Source organism: Danio aesculapii, chromosome 13, assembly GCF_903798145.1.
Source record: "Danio aesculapii chromosome 13, fDanAes4.1, whole genome shotgun sequence".
NCBI lineage: Eukaryota > Metazoa > Chordata > Actinopteri > Cypriniformes > Danionidae > Danio > Danio aesculapii.
The window spans coordinates 41,406,459-41,424,879 of NC_079447.1; the positions used below are offsets into that span (position 1 = coordinate 41,406,459).

An 18,421-nucleotide genomic window follows, 5' to 3' on the forward strand; every position below is an offset into this window, starting at 1 on the left:
CTCCCTCTAAACTGCAGCACAGAGGCAAAACAGCTCCGAGTGCAATTACTCCTCAAAAGACCAGCCTCTCATTTCACAAAGTGCTAAATCTTACCTCCGAGCCACTGGCGCTTCTCTCTACAGCAGTGTGTTGTGCACAGACTGCTACCATTTTAGTCTTTAGAGATTCACACGCTCCCCTGTGTGTGTGTAGGTGTGAAAAAGAGAGCAAAGAGCGCAATCACACTGTTAAGTACAGCTGTAGAGCTCAGTCTATCATCTCCAATTTCAAGGGACCACACACACACTAGTGTGACATTAAAGCTAGGTGCTAATCCTACATACATTAGCAGACGCTGTGCTCTTGGGAAGCAAATACAGCTTCATGCATTTCTCATCTCATATATTCCTTTACATTGTCATTATGCAATTTATCCGTGATGAGGATTTAAAGACTGTGTGGATTTTAGCAGAAGAGGGAGGCTGATGATTTACTCTGCTGTAAATGACGAGCGAGTCATCAAGCAAGTGGTTTCATGTGGATTAGACGGCTCACAATATGGCCATGGTGGTCAATTACACAACAGAGTGGTCAGAACAGATATAGGTGCACTCACTTAGACATTCTATAGTCACTATTCATGGGGCAAACAAAGTAGAGATATTAAAATACAAATACTGTACATGAAATACATAAATACTTGTACAATACAATTATTGATGTAATTACAGTGTAATTACAGTGTTATAACAATGTAATAACGATGTAACTAAAATGTTATTACATAATAATTACAATGTTATAAAAATGTAATTACAATGATAATACATTGCTATTACAATGTAATTACAATGCTATAAAATTTAATTACAATGTCTTACATAGTAGTTATAATGTTATAACAATGTAATTACAATGTCATAACAATGTAATTATAATGTTATTACATATCAATTATAATAATGACAGTAATTACATATGTACTGCATATATTCATGTATAAATACACAAACACTACAAGAAATTTACAAAGAAACATTGAGGGTTATTTAAATTATCTTAAATGTGATTGCACACAAGTTAAAAATTACATTTAATGTAATTACATGTGTAGTATGTATATTTATGTATACAACTATAAATAACCAAATACTGTACATGCAATAAACAAAGAAACCTTCACATTTATAAATATTATCTTGGATGTAACTACAATGTCATTACATAGCAATTACAATGTAACGACACAGTAATTGCACACAAGATAAAAGTGTGTAATTACATGTGTGCTGTGTAAATTTACGTATATAACTATATATAGACACATACTGCGCATGAAATATACAGAGAAACATTTACATTTATTTACATTATCTTGGATGTAACTACAGCGTAATTACAATGTAACTACACAGTAATTAAATACAAGATAAAAGTTTGTAATTACATATTACATAGATGTGTACTGTGTACATTAAAGTATAAACTATAAATACACACTACATGAAGAATACAAAGAAACACATTGATAAATAATATCTGGGATATAATTACAATGTAATAGCAATGTAATTAAATTCAAGATAATAGTTTGTAATTACACTGTCTTGTGTACATTTACATAAATAACTATACATACACAAATACAGTACATGAAATATACAAAGAAACATTTACGTTTATATATATTATCTTGGCTGTAACTACAATATAGTTACAATGTAATTACAATGTAATGAATTATGTCATTACAATGTAACGACACAGTAATTGCACACGTACAACAGTGTTTATAAATGCAAATTATGGCAACAATATGATGTCAAAGTCTTAGACTGCATACTTATATGTTACTTTAAATGCTGCTAATATAAGGCTTTCTGGATGTATTTATCTTGAATTTTTTTTTAAAAACACTGTGTCGGAGTGTCATATTCCATGCATTTGCCCAAAAAGCTAACAATTATGTAGTATCTATTGTACTGTATTATTACTGTACTGCTTGAAATGTGTTTTAGGTGATTACATCAGTGATGACTTACAGTCAATAGCTGAATTTCCATCACATTGTGTTAATTCACATTTTTGAAGTATTGCATGACAAACGAGTGATGGAAACTGAATTAAAAAAAAGATCAGTTTTGGACTTGTGAAAAAGGATTAATGCGAGTGATAGGAGATGAAAACACATTTGCTGAATGAAATCATATTGCATGAACTTTACACCCACTATTGTTACCAGTTACCAATACTACAGTGAGCTGCTCTAACAACGTGAAGAAAATCCACTATATTCACATGTGGGATTTTTTTTTTTTTTTTTCACAAAGTTTGAAAAGATTTGCTTCACCTTAATGGGAAATATTTTAACTCTTTTCTTTGCAGCCTTTCCCCCTTTTCAGTGCAAACAACCACTTCTGACAGGGATAAATCTAGTCTCATGTGAGAACTCCTGATTCATGTATGTTCCTACATTATTTCTTTTATTACTTCACAAGTGTTTAGTTATGAAACTTAGTTTGCAGCCCAGGCAGGGGTGTCAGGCTTTCTTTCTATTCAACACAATCTGTGTTGTGTAACATGACTGGTCAAGCGGAGACAGTCATCTAGTATTGAAAATCACTTGGCATAAGCTGGCGTTCTGGTCTTAGGCTTTTTTAATGGTCTACCAAATTGGAAAGAGCATATTTAGCTGATTTCCTTCCTGACCAGCTGAAAAGTGTCCAAATACTTTCCAACATCAGCCAACCATGCAGCTCCGAGATTTTGTGGTTTTCCAGAGCTCTCACACTTTCTTCCAAATTATTTCTGTAATATTATTTTCAAAACTTGACAACTGGAAAATGATTCTCGGGAAGCATTTTAAATAGAAGGCACTCAACAATAATAATTCTGAACAAAAGAAAAGTGAGCATTTATAACTAAAAGACTTATATTCACTATATAATAATTTCCGTGACCTTTTTAAGATTTTATTTTCCCTATAACTTTTGCATGACCTTTTATATTCCCATGACTTATTCAGTCCTGTAAATTACACCTTCCATATATTGCCAGGTTTTCCAGTAGCAAAGTCGTGCAGTGATGTTTAACCTCAGCTAGTCATACTTCTTTTTCACATACTGTACATAAGGTTAAAACTGACCAAACTAGAGTGTACTTTGATTGCCATCTCCTATGCTTGCTTGTATACCTCACCTTTAGAGCAGTCACAGTCCACCAACAGCACGTCTTTATTCTATTAGAGTTTGTAAAGCAGTTCCTCCTGAATTGAAGGTTGAGAAAGTCACGGCTAACAGAGGACAGACACAAGCAGACATATCCGCTTCTTGTGACAGCAAAAGTGCCCCCAGTACCCTTCATCAACCATGCATTACTACATTTCTCATGAAGAAAAGAGTCGCACAAAAACTAAAAATCCAGATGGCTTATAATGGAGTATCCTTTGACTTCCATTTTAAATTGCAAAAGTCTGATATATTATTTCGAAAGGTGAAGGCAAATAGTCTATGCACTTTGCCTCAAGGGTCATCTATTAGTTCAACTTCAGTATGGTGAGAAGCAACTTGTTACGAAGGAAAAAAAAAGCTTGCTTAACTGTAATATCTCCAGTGTGGTTTCAGATATCTTAATCAAAGTTTGTCGTTGCCCTCGAATTTCCCTGGACCGCTAATCCTTCCTATCCAAACAATGCAAGGCATGAAAGAAGTTGAAGGCCTTCACCAATTAAAGAACCCTCCGGTGGGCCGCATCAATGCGAGTCAGCCTCTGAAATATGATTCAGCAGATTTACAGCTTCATCTCGACATCCCCTTAACGAGGAGTTCACCCAATCAATCCCTGATCGATACCAATCTCCAGCAAGGGCCGTGAGGCAGAATCCACCACAATCCCTATGGAGCTTTGCTTCTGGATAATAAAGCATACAAACAGAGAGCTGGACAGGATGGGATTGTGGATAGTGCAGGCTTATGCCCTTCAGATGAAATGGCAATATGGACAGACATTATGGCATTATCAGCCGGGATAAAACCTTCAGACTTGTAGAGGGATGCTGGAGCTGAGAAAGACACCCAATCGAGTTTATGACCTACCATCAGCTTTTCCACAAACCATGTCCGCATTTAATTTAGAGGAAATTACAGATCAAATTTAATTTGCTGGAAATTACAGAATGTCATTATACTGTTGAAGCAGGAAAGTGCACCGTGTTAAACAAGTTCACATGTACACATGAAAGTCATGCACTCTATTTACTTTTACAATTAACTTCCAGATTCTGTGACTGGCATTCTTGGTAATCACAAATTAACTAGACTGACAAGAATTCAGAGAATTTAAAATGATGAAAATGGTGCAGCAATTTAAAAAGAACAATTACAATACATCAATGCATCATGCAAATCTAATGTTAAATAATAAATTGTTCAGCTCAGAACTTCAGTTTTGAAAGTCACTGTGTTTTTGGTACAAAAGGATAATTTTAGTTTTTTTATTGACTGCATTTTTTTAATTAAACAGTCTTGTCAGTCTTAAAGAAATTCAATATTGTCAATATTGCAGTAACCTGATGGAACAAACATTGCAGTTTATGGTGCTGTTTTAATGGTGAGAAGATATATATAAAGTGCTTGTGTTTGTGGATACAAAATAAGGTAGTAAATATTGTTTTGTTACAAATAATGGGTTCCTATTTTATTCCTGTGTCTTTATGACATGCATGCACTTGCACTTGTTTAACAAAAATTCAGCAAAATTAAACAAATTTTTTTGAATAATATTTTAGAATAATCATTATGTAACATACACATATTTATGATTTTTGCTTTGTTGAAAATGCATGTGTACCCCAAATACAAGCCTATTTATAAGTATTTTTAATTTTAAACAAATTTCTTGTCTTTATTTTAGCCATTCTGAGCATAACTACTAGTTATAGCACATTATAAACTTGGATGAATGTCTCACATCTTACTGTATGTACAGTAATTGCCAAATCAGTATTTTAACTGCAGAAAGACATCAGTGAAACAGATCATATATCCCTTTATCAATGATCATGTTACATGAATTTAATTTCTAGATCTTATTAATATTAATTTGAGAATACCGCCTTAAACTTTCCAATTAGCTTAATTGCTAAACAACTTCACAATCAGGGCATGTACCAATTTTGTTTATGCTGCAAAACACCAGTATTATAAAAAGTTTACGCATCAAACAGATTGAACAACAGGAGGAACTGAAGAGAAAGTCAAGTAAGTTTTAGTTTGAAGCTCTTAATATTAAGCATGGCTCATGTTTAAGACATCTACGATTATATGCTTATCTGGCAGAAGCTAAGTCTGTGTCCTCTGAAAATTTCCAGATATAGTAGTAAAGTTACAGTACATAAAAATAAACAATATTGTCCTTAGGGAGCCTGAAATGCCCTCCAAGTTCATCAGGTATTGTTATGTATTTTTACTTTTTTAAATATTCCATGCACCATGCCATCAACAAATCGAGTACAGTAACAACAACAAAACAACCACTGCCTATAAATGTTTTGTAGGTCAGTTTTATCCAAAGGCTAAACTTTTATTTCAGCATACCCTGGGCTGAGAGAGCAGACCTGTTTTAACCATCTTATTTGAGGCCAGTCTGCCCCAATGGCGCCCAAATCTAAGTTTAAGAATAAAAAAAGAGCAACAACAAAGAACAAGTCATGAGCACAACCTTCAGGCGCAGATTCTTAAGATGCACAAACAACCACAAAACTACAAAAGTTATGTTGCATCGGCATGCAACATTTCAAACATTATAAAGTTAATGTTTGGAAGTGTGGCATGTAGGGATGACAGCAGGGGACATCTCCACAGGCATCAGGAAACCGGGACATCTCTATGCCAGAGCTTAGCCTTCAAAACTCCAGAAAGTCCCTGAATCCTTAGAAGTAAATGTGGATACTTGGAAGTCAAGATGCTAACTAAAGTAAAAAGTGAAGGTATTATGAAACGATGTAGGCCAGGCATACTTTGAGAGTGTGTTAACTCCAAAGCAAAATTCGATTTACCAAAGTGATTTCCCAAAGTGCTGAGTTGGTTTATTTATGCGATAAATAAAGGAAGCACCTTTTAAATACATATGAAATCAATATGTTTGGTTTTACAATTTTTTGTTCCAGTCAACAAAGAAACACAGGTAGAGCTGCATAGTTTGAGATAAATTTGGGAATCACAATGTTTTTTATTAAAGAGATCATGATTCTTTCACGATCTTGAGTAGACAACAAAACAAAATAACATGTAATTTGCTAAACAGTCTGACAAAATGTTAACTGCAGCATTTCATCCCACATCAAGCATTTAAAGGTTCCATATACTGCATTGGTTTAAAAAGTTGAATTGTTCTCTGAGATGTAGACAATTCAATACCGGACGAAGGACTGAAAAAAAAACACAGGAGTATAAATATACAAGACATAATAAACTGAATACAAACAACATTACATTAACAGGACACAGGGAAAACAGAAGGAATCACATGATGCAAACACAGCGAACAGCACATGGGGAAGTCACATGACATAAACACAAGACATTAGACTGTAACAGAAGGTCCACAATTGACCATATATGGATTGTGCCGTTAATATAAATGCGCTCCGCTTTGACATGCAACTCTTACAGACACACAAAGCACATAGTAACGTTAACTTATTTTGCTCACCAGATCTGTTAAATAATTGACAAAAGAGAGTGATAGAGATGTATTGCATTGTATTTTGAAGCTATATTATCAAAGAAAACAGCCAGGACTTAGTATCAACCGCTGCATGAACATATGACAGTTGAACTGAGTGGTTTGACACGATTCAGCAGTCTACATGTGTTTGTTGAAACATGCATCAAGTAAAAAAAACATGATAAATTAACAAAAGCTGTAACTATACATACCTTATGACTCTTTAGGGGAATGAATGTATAATATGCAAATCTTGCATTTTGCCTTTTGAAGCGTTTTTGAACAAGTTTCGTGCAGTCATTACCATTACGCATAGTAAACAATTAGGCCCATTTTCAAAATAAAAGTCCCACATACATTGTAAGTTAAATCAAAGACTATAAAAAATGGAATTTGGTCAAATATATGCTTAACATAACTAAGGGAGAGAAACTATCATTGTTTTCTCACTAGAAAACGTTTGGCTAAACGTAGCCTATAGTGTGCATATTAATGAGAGCTACATACTGTATGAGTCTGTGAACTCTTGATGATGCAGCTGCTCCAGGTCTGGATAAATGACCTAAAGTAGCCATACATGCAAATGAAGAGGGCATGGCCCATGAGTCTCGTAACAGCTTGTTTTGTGCTCTGATTGGCCTGTTGTCGACTGGGGTTTTAAATTCGTGGAATTTAGATGAAAACAAGAGTTTCTGAAGCTCACAGTATGTCCATTTCCATATACTGGATACTACATATGTCCTATTATTCTACTATGTCTTGGTATACCCAGATTTTCATTATATGGCACCTTTAACAATCATACTCAAATCTTTATGAATAAGACTGTGTGTATGTGTGTGTGTGTGTGTGTGTGTGTGTTTGTGTGTCTTACTTACTATTTTTAAATAATTGTCTAAATAGCATAACATGAATAAACAATAATTTTTTTAATAATAATTTTAATAACAATAATTCCTTTAAGAAATATAATGCTCTCATACAAAATAGTGCCTACATATGCAATCTCAATGTGAAGGGAAAAAAATCCAGAAACATTTATTAAGCAAGTAAATAGAGCAAATGGCTGCAATACAGAATTTACTCGCCATTAACACAAGCCACTAACAAGTATAAATAGGCTGCTAAATGCATATGCAAATGTAACATGAGCCGTATCTACAAGGCTTCAGGCGATTACAACTCACTGAAAGGCTCATATGCACACAATTTTCCCCTCTCTCACACACACACACACACACACACATCCTCATAAATGCATGCAGCTCACATAGACACTTTTTACAACTCCTCTTGCCTTTAAACTAGCTGTCCTTGCAGTGCAGTCTTTAAAGTAAAGGGAGAGAGAGAAAGATAAGTGTAGAGCTGGTGCCGTTTGACTGCTTGTTGACTCTTGAGAGGCTTTCTCTTCAACAGCTCCTCGGCTGAGAGCAGAACTGGCCTGATTGCAGCAGATGTTGGCACTTGAGTGGCGGCAGGCTAGAGGTAATTAGTGCCCAGCGCTTGCTATGTCTGATTCCTCCTCATGCTCTCTGTCTCTCTGACATTCTGCAATGGCCACTAGCAGAGCATGCAGCGCTGCGCTGGATACTGTAGGGATAATAAGATCAGCCAAACTGCTAATCAGCAGAATCAAAACACGATCTGGAGAACAGTAGTAAACACTTTCCCCTACTAATGATCTGCTTTCAGGGGATTGTGGAAAATATGAATTTAATAAAATTATTTTTTTTAAATGAAATTGTATTAAAATTACAGTAAATTAAAGTAAGCCTAAAAAACTCAACTACATTTAATCTTACTTATGTAGTCTTCTGTATGAATAATTGGGTGAATAATTTAATGACTCACTCAAAAGTTCCTTAATTAATAATTATTTTGATTGAATAAGCTGAATGAATCTTGCTTCTGAAACTACTGTAATTGGTGTTCTTGAACAGACTCATTTGAAGAATGACTCAGTGAATTAAATGTAGATACTTATTTTGTCGCTGAATGAATCAGATTAGTAAGTTTGAACAAAACTATGAGTAAATTTGTCAATAAGTCATTCCCAGTGTCGGCCATATGTTTTATTACTTAATGAATTAGGGTGATATAACAGTTTTTTTACACAAACTTTTAGTCACTTGTGAGTCACTCACCTGAACAAAGTCAGTCACTTTTTTTGCTCCTGAATCAATGTTTTTTAAATTAAATATATTATGGCTGCACGATTAATCGTATTATGATAACGATATTTGTGGCCCACGATCAATAATTAAATATCGTTGCGATTTTACAGTATAAGATCAAGCCGGTATTTTAATGGGCGGAGTTTATGGATTGTACTGAATCACAAGCATGAGGTGACTGTGTCTAGATTGCAAGTGTTTTTCTCAAGCAATACAATGTTGATCAGGTAGCCTTTGCTCCTGTTCAGTCCAAACCTCCCAAGGTAACACAATAAACCACAATTAACCACCTTAAAAGCCATCACAAAGTGGCTGTCATCAGTGGGTTAATGCACTTTCTATGCATTACTAACATCACTAAACCAGACAACATTTTAACCAAATATTCGGGGAGATTCAGCAGTTTTTTTCTGATGTGTTGGCAGTTATGTAGACAGAAGACACTGTATCCAATTGTTTTGATGTAAAAAAAAATCACGCAGGTATTGATGTTCGTTTTCATCAATCTGATGCAACTTTTATTATTTACAGGAAATAAAAATGCAATTAGGGCGACTCAGTGGCACAGTAGGTAGTGCAGTCGCCTCACAACAAGAAGGTCGCTGGTTCGAGCTTGTTGTGGAGTTTGCATGTTCTCCCTGCGTTCGCGTGGGTTTCCAGAGATGGGTTGTGGCTGGAAGGGCATCCACTGCGTAAAACAAATGCTGGATAAATTGGCGGTTCATTCCGCTGTGGCGACCCCGGATTAATAAAGGGACTAAGCCGAAAAGAAAATGAATGAATGCATATAAAATGCAATTAAAAGTTTCAGATCAAATAAACTCATCTTATAAAAAGACCAGTCTATTTTATGCATTAAATAATGAAATATATAACTAATTTCCTTTATGTCCGATTAAACCATACACTTAGATACAGATGCTTATTTAGTTGCGGAATGATCAGTGTAAATTATGGCAATGCAAATAGATTGAATTGATGATACTCATTTTTTATTATGTTTGTCCGAACTCAAAAAAGACTTGCTTCACATTTGGATGGAAACCCACAGATTTGTTTTATTAATGAAATAATTACAGTGATATAAATAAAATGGCAAAATTATTGATTGCTAACTGATTCATAAAGTCAGACACATTTTTAACATATTTATTAAGTGCATTGTTTTATGACAAACTCCAAATGCCAGTACAGTAACTTGTTTTCATTCATTAATTCATAGTCCCTTACTTATCAGGAGTCGCCGTAGCGGAATGAACTGCCAACTAATGCAGCATATGTTTTATGTAGCGGATTCCCTTCCAGCCACAACACAGAACTGGGAAACAACCATAAACATTCTCATACATTTTGGTTAATTTTCTTTACCCAATTCAATTGTACCACATGTCTTTGGACTGTGGGGGAAACCGGAGCACCCGGAGGAAACCCACGTGAACACGGGCAGAACATACAAACTCCACACAGAAATGCCAACTGGTCCCACAGGACTCGAACTAGCGACTTTCTTGCTGTAATGTAATGCAATGTAATGTGTGTACTTATATAGCGCATTTATCGCGTATGGCCATACACCCAAAGCGATTCACAGTCATGACGGGGGTCTCTCCACACCACCAGCAGAGTGCAGCATCCACTTGGATGATGTGACGGCAGCCGCAGGACAATGGCGCCAGTGCGCTCACCACACACCATCTATAAGTGGAGTGGAGAGACAGTGATACAGCCAATTCGGGGGTATGGGGATGACTGGAAGGCCATGATGGGTAAGGGGCCACTGGGGTTACATCCCTACTCTTTACGAGAAGTGTCATGGGTTTTTTATTGATCACAAAGAGTCATTACCTCGGTTTAACGTCTCATCCGAAAGACAGCACTCACTGACAGTATAGTGTCCCCTTCAATTTACAGGGGATTTTCAGCCCTGCTTAGCTTCAATGAGTAAATGGTCTTGGGCTGCAGGGTGATATGGCTGTGGCATACAGTGTTGCTGTGATGCAACAGTGCTAACCATGCTGCCAGCACCTTGTTTTATCACTTATTAAATTATAATAGCAAATCTTTTGAGGAATAATACATTATCTTGTATTATTCCACCTGTTTAGTTTCCAAACAAATTAATGTTTTCAAATTAGATCTAATAAATGAATCTTTACTTGTAAAATAGGATAGTTCACCCAAAAATGAAAATTTGGTTTCAAAAACCTTAATTAAAATGTTTAATTATTCTGTTAAACAAAAAAGATACTTTCAAAAATGTTAAAAACCTGTAACCATTGACTTCCATAGTGGGAAAAACAAATACTATGGAAGTGGATGGTTACAGATTTTCAGCATTTTTCTAATTATTTTTATTTGTTTTCCACAGAAAAAAAAAACAAAAAAACATTCAAACAAGTCTATGACAAGTAAAGGAGTAGTAAACAATAGCACTTTTCACACAGTGATACTGGTAAGTATGCGGAAGATTACCAGAATGACTTTACCGGTAAAAAACCGCTGTTCACACAGGCACGAATGTTCTGGAATTTTTCCGGAAAAAAACATTCACACATTCATTCCAAAATACGGGTAAATTCTGACATCATTAACCAGAAATGAGCTTTAGCATTCATGCAGCTGCTTTGTCTCAGAGACATTCAAAGGCAGATGCGCGAACCACAGCTAATGTTTACACATTTAACTACATTACAAATTCTGTAGATGAATAAGTGTTGTGAACAACTTCGATGAAAACATGGAGAAACATTTTTGCATGTCAAGATGTACATAATGTGTGTGTGTGTGTGTTTGTGTGTGTGTTTGTGTGTGTGTTTGTGTGTGTGTGTGTGTGTGTTGGCACATCTGAGCACTCCTGCACTTCATGTGCACATGCGTCAAGCAACTGAAGCAGAGTGTAAAGGTAAACAAACAACGGTTTATCATAAGCACTTTATCGATTTTTTTTTTTCCGCAGATGGCATTCAGATGGAAGACAGACTAACAAACTAGCAGCTAAATGTGTCTGGAAAAATATTCAAAGGCTTTTGTTTCCACAAACAGTGTGGATGTTTGCGTCTGAATGTTCTGTTTGACTGAAGTAAACATCTCACGTCTAGAACACGCTCTTTCCAGCAATTTTCCTTCTGCATTCACACAGCGCAGCATTCTGGCAAATTATGTTACATTACATCTTCTCCTTCCGCAAAATTGCCAGAACGAATTTATCGTTATTTTCAAGAAGGGCCTGTTCACACATACTGGTCTGTATGGGTGAAAGGGGCTAATGACTGGATTTTCAGTTTTGGGAGAACTACAGCTTTAAGACTGATACTGTCCTAACAATGCATATTGTTAAAAATACACTCCACTTATTCTCAGACTATCCGGAACAAACACAGACAAACAGATCCATTACAAAATTTGACTGCATAAGCACATCCCAAATTAGTTCTGCTTAAAATGCCCAGCTAGACAAAATAAATACAGTGAGCAGTGTAGACAAACCAAGACATGTTCTTTTGATTTGCTATATTGTCTTTTATGCTTTGAACGGTTACTTAGTTTGCTAAATGTTCATCTCTGTCACTGTCCGCTCCAGTTTTGTCTCTCTCTGGACTGCTGGCCTCAGTCACTGTCCGGCTCTCTCAGACAGACAGAGTGGGAGGAAATAAACCACAGCCCAGACATCCAAGACAAGAGAGCAGTGTCCAGACAACCTCTCCGCTCTGCCCTCACTCTAATCTTCTCCTTGAACCAGCCGGCGAGACACCCAACACGGGTCTCCCAAAAATGATTACACACACAGAGACGTCTCATCTCCACCATTAGTATGCAAGACTAGGCTACAGTCTGGCTGAGAGATGTGATTTGCTCCAGCGATCAGGGATGCGCCGTTTCGAGGACATCTGTCCTGTTCAATCGGCTTTGAAGACCCACTCCTGTTAGTTTTGTCCATGTGGAGGGGACCATAAGCACCCGCACTCAAACTTATCTTGCTCCCCGCTATGGTCCACCTGGCTGTGGAGGATTGCGTCAGTTAGCACTAACCTAATAGAGGAACAGAGGAAGGGCTGTTGGGTGAAATGCATGGCCGGAAAGTGGAGAGGGTTCATTAGTCGATGCTCCAGGCATCTGCCTGGCCGGGAAGACACAAAGGCCTGGGTTGAGTATGGGTTAATTAATGATCAAGATGACCAAGACTTTCCCAGATGGGATTACTAAACTCTGGGTTAAGGCTGGAGGAGAGGCAAGAAAGAACGGCATGTTTTATGCCTTTAATTTGTCAATTACTTTCTGCTCTTTATGTCTCTAATCAGTTCCAGTAGGATATTTCTGATTGTTTGTGGCTCCAAATGACTGGATTTGTTGCAGCTTTTCTAAAAAAAGTCATTCATTTCACTTTTTGTGTGGGTTGTGTATGAGCTTGCTCAATGTGCATGAGCAAATGGGTTGTGTCGCATTGCAATTAGTTTTATTTCACATGGCTCAAAATACACCAAAAATTAAAACTATTTCTTAGCAACAAATGTATCAAAACAAGCTAAATATAGCTGTAAACAAGCAATTTTTACTTTTCCTTTAAAAAATTGACATTTAAAAAAGAATTATTGTCATGTATCTAAAATATGCACAGTATTCAGTCCTGGCTAAAGGTCCCAGATCACCAGTTAACAACACATCAACGAAGAGTTAATCTCATATTAAAGCAATGTTATTCGATTCCCGCTTCGTGGTCCTGAGTCGATCCTTCCCCTCTCTCTGCTCCCCATGCTTTCCTGTCAACACTCTCTACTGTCTATACATTAAAGGTGAAAACCTCGAAAAAATAATTATATAAAAAAAAAAAATTTAAAAAAGCTACAATTTAAAAATTATTTCCAACCAGCCAAAGCGGCTAATGGGAGTGTCTGTCTAACCCTCCACAGCTCAATGGCATTTGGCAGGTGTAAATGTAAAGTCCTGACTAACAGAAAAAGTTTAATTTCACCCCATGCAGAATTTTACAGTGACAGATTTGTCTTAGACACAGATGTTTACACAAGGTTACTGATTACATACATTTTAAAGTAATATTTTAAATTAATGTTTTGACAATTTAACAGTTACACTGTAAAATATATCTAATTATCTTGTTGATTATTAGTTCGCTGATGTTTTTTTTTTTTTTTAATTTGGAATCAGAATAAGTTTCATTTGCAAAGTTAGTACATGCAAGAATTTATTTTATGAACATGAACAAATATTGGCATACATAGATAAACAAATAATAATAAAACAAATAATATATTAAAGTAATACTAAACAAATAAAAGCTAAATAAATTGATGGGAAGATAATGTAGGAATGTGAACGTTCAAATGTTGATGTTGAAAGTTTTGTTTAACATATGATTTGATGAAAATATACAGTAGTCAACATTTGAAGTGGATCATCACCTTTCATAAAAGTTGCCCCATTATTGCCCATTATTCAGGAAAATTTTGAAATACTGTTTTGATCTGGGTGGTTCATTCCACTGTGGCGACCCCAGATTAATAAAGGGACTAAGCGAAAAAGAAAATGAATTAAAAAATGAATGAACAAATGTTTTAATTTGCTTCAAATGTTGACTACTGTATCTACCCCTGTGTTAGTCCTTAATTTAAATGACAAATATCTCTTAAATTACATTACTGATGTAGATTATACAGTATATAATATAATATAATATAATATAATATAATATAATATAATATAATATAATATAATATAATATATGAGCAACATAATTTCAGTTATTCTGAAGTCATTAGTCTAGACTGAATGGTCTGAGGTCCTTCACTGTATATTTCCCAGCATTATGAGAGACAGAATTTTTTTAAATATGCGCAAAATGACCATCACACAGTAACTGAAATGCGCCTGAATGCAACAGTGGTTGTGAATCAGGATTAAAACGTGAGGGGATCAACTCGTGTTTTTTTTTTTAACTAGAACTGGGATACTGAATACCACCAATTATTGTATTAACTAAAAACTCTCTTGAAACATGGAATCCCTGGTTTTGAATAGCGACCAAAATGAAACGAAAAAGCTTTTCAAGAAACTGCACAAAGAAACAATGACTGACCTTTATGTCACTCACTAAAACAATGTGACAAAATGAAATCGCTTTGCGTGATCTCTCTAAGAATGCTGTGGTGCATACAAATGAAATGTATTGCATTATCATATCTATCATGAACTATTTGCATTCAAGAGCTGATTTACAGAACAGAAGCTTTATTGAATCAACTAATTAAACTAAAACCAGAACAAAAAACAATACGACCGAACAGTGCACATTCTCTCTCGTGACAAACAGAGATTCAGACTCGCTGTAATTCAAAGCTACTGTTAGACAGCCCTATTGACCTTGAAGAGCAAACTATTACGAACAGATCAATAAAGTCCCCCTTCAGAGCAAGTGTGTGGATCCAACAGAAAACAAGTCCCACTGCACTACTGCTCTTGCTTTTAATAACTCGCCAAATAAAGCCTATGGTGTGGATACAGTTTGCTTCTTTATTGAACAAATCTGTGACATGCCTTTGTCTAGAAGTGCTAGTATTTCCCATAAGTCTGTTTCACTGGATGTTATGATCTAACTTCATATCAACCTCTCATCCACTGTAGTATATCGGAGTCAGTTCCCCATTCTAATTAAAAACGCTCTTCTTTTTCACTGGATGGAAACTTTTCATCGAGTGTGTCTGGCCTAGATTTGCTGTGATTTACTGCAGAAAAGAACAGTATATCTGTATGTGCTTGACATGACACGCTTTCATTCTTTTAAACAGATATTTGCTTCCCTCATGATAGTGATTAAAATAAAATAATATTAAAAGTTTCTTGAGCAGCTTTGCAATCACAGGAATAAATTACTTAAATTGAATTAAATTGTCACAATCACAAGCGATCTAGCATTTACAGATCATTGGAGAACTACAGATTTGCCACTTTAATAGACTACAGATCCCATCACGCACTTAACTCACACACCTGGCCCAGATTCCCCTTCATTGCAAACACAAACAGCTGAAAGCTGTTCATAACTAATCACATCTATAAAGACAGAACACACACACATTGTTGCTAAGTTTTGTAAACTGTAAGTAAGCATTACGAAGTGTTTCCTTGTCTTACCTTGCTGTGTTTTTGACCTTTGCTTTGTTTTACTGTTTACGTTGTTTTGCCACATTTCCTAAACATTTGCCTGCTTTTCTAACCACATTTTGAATTATCTACATGTTCCTGTCTTGTCCCTAGTGGTGGAACACTGAAACAGTCTAAGCAAATGTGTCGAAGCTTCGAAATGTTTCAAAACCCATCTCTACAGTGACACCAAGTGGTAAATTTTTACGTATAGCTCTGGAACAGCAAAGAAAAAGTTACACAAATTGAGGTATTAAACCCCACGTTGTAGAGTTGAGGTTTCAAGTGATTTAGTGAAGCAGTGAGAATTCTAGACTATCATGCTGAAATAATGGGTTCGAATTCAGCATGATAGCTATTTATGCTAGTTCTTAAATGCTCTATTCTTGTAACGTGTTTTGTTTAAACTTTGGTCTGACACCTCAATGAGCACTTTGTGAATAAATATGTCTTGCTTTGGACATAAAAAAGTAACATTCATTAAATACACCAAGTCATAATTTCAGAGGATTTGTGCAAGTTGGGATCCGAACCCAGGGCATTTGCAACACAGTTACTCTGTACAAACGCACGGTCTTCTAGGCTACATGAGTTTTTTCCGACTGTCAGTTAAACACAGATTCGCCAAGTCTCTAAACGCTTCTGAAATAATAAATTCTTTGAATCGCTTTAGTCACGTGACCTTGTGTTTCGAAATACTTTAGTCATGTGACCTGGGTGTTTTGGAACATGTGTCAGTGCAGTATTTCCAAACAGTTGCGCTCATGTCAGTTTCACATCAGCTATCCCTATCTGTCCATGTTTTGCCAGCCTGACGATTCTTATTAAACTGCATTTGGATTGTCATCTCTGTTGTTCCCTGACTTATTACAGAAATACTATCGTAAAACTTAAATTTATTTTATAATATTACACATAAGACACAAACCTTCTAACATTATTTACAGTATTTTTGTATTCTTTATACTTAATTTATTTTTGTATAATTCAAACATTTTGTTCATTAAAATGTATTAAAATAGTATTAATATTTTTATCATTATTATTAAACATTATATTAAAAAACAACAGCAAATAAATAAATAAATAAATAAATAAATAAATATTATTTACGCTTTTAAAGTATTTTTATGATTGATATTAATAATAAAATAAAACATAGAGAATAAAATCAGAGTGATGAATGGTTTTTAAAAGTTTTGTGTCTCTGAAGACAACAGTAATGACCATTTAGACATCAAAATAAATAAATGTGTTACATTAAAACTGAAAATTATCATTTTTAATTGTCGACCCTAAACATTTAAATATTTTTGTTCATTAAAATTCATTTTTTAAGTTCATTATGCAACCATCTAACTATAAAAAATTAAATAATATATTGTATATATGACTATAGACTATAATGTAAAGACAACCACAAGCCATTTTTCCACAATTTTTCACAATGGTATATCTCAGCCAATTCCTCATTCTAATTAAAAGCTTCTTTTCTTCTGTGATATTTTGGAAACTGCCTGTCCAGTGCCTGTGTGAGTGTATGGGTGCATCTGCATGCAAGTGTGTATGTGGCAGATGGTTGTGTTTGAGTGTGTGTTATGGGATGATGAGTTCTTGCTGCTTGAGATCACAGCTGTTTGTTCTTCCAGCTCTTCAGAAAAGACGGACAGACTCTCTCTCCCTCACAGATGCTTTCTACATCCCTTTTTCATTAGCAACATTGTGAGAACATGCATCGAACTTCAAATCTAGATAATCCGTGTAAATTATTTGTAAAAAGCTATGTTGGGTTTCATTACACCCAAAGCAAGCATGACGGTTTGAGCTGGTCCGGCTCTGCTAATCGATACGCCACATGTTAGCATAGACTCTCAGTGCTTTAGTGCAGATAACAATATCTTCACACACACTCAATAATGCATTTTGCAACGGCAAATTGTTTTAACATCGAGTGGATGAAAATGAATTGTCTGTAATTATTCAGAGGCTGATAAAGAAAATCCCCAGCAAAACCAGGTCATGTCGTTTGAGTTATCTATATACAGTATCTGAGCTACAGACATTTTTTCAGGTGAACATGAACTCAATTATAATGAAACTCTTGCCAACAGATTTTTTTTAAACAATATAATTTTTTTTTTCTTTGCCATATAGGCTTTGATGAAATAGACATGTTTACTTATAAAATGACATGATAACATCATTTCAAATAGAGGCTGCAGTTTTGAACTTTCTATTACTTAAATAATACTGAAACATATATCGTGATTGATATTAAGCAGCAAAACTAATAAAAAATGGTAATATGAAATATTGCTTGAGCAAAATATAACCATGTAAACATGACACTGAAGATAGGGGTACTGATGCTGAAAATTCAGGTTTA

The 18,421-nt window shown here is 35.3% G+C and overlaps 1 protein-coding gene across 2 annotated transcripts in view; it reads right to left on the reverse strand.

Annotated features, from left to right (window-relative positions):
• The window catches only part of atrnl1a (attractin-like 1a), a 431,550-nt gene that overhangs the window by 100,319 nt on the left and 312,810 nt on the right, over window positions 1-18,421 (reverse strand). Inside the window, exon 28 of one of the 2 annotated variants that reach the window (XM_056471228.1) lies at window positions 8,214-8,296. The exons of the other annotated variant lie outside the window; for it this stretch is intronic. Within the exon in view, the coding sequence (XP_056327203.1) occupies window positions 8,267-8,296 (30 nt within the window). The 3' untranslated portion in view covers window positions 8,214-8,266. Of the gene's footprint in view, window positions 1-8,213; window positions 8,297-18,421 lie in introns of those variants that run through there. 2 annotated transcript variants of the gene reach the window in all.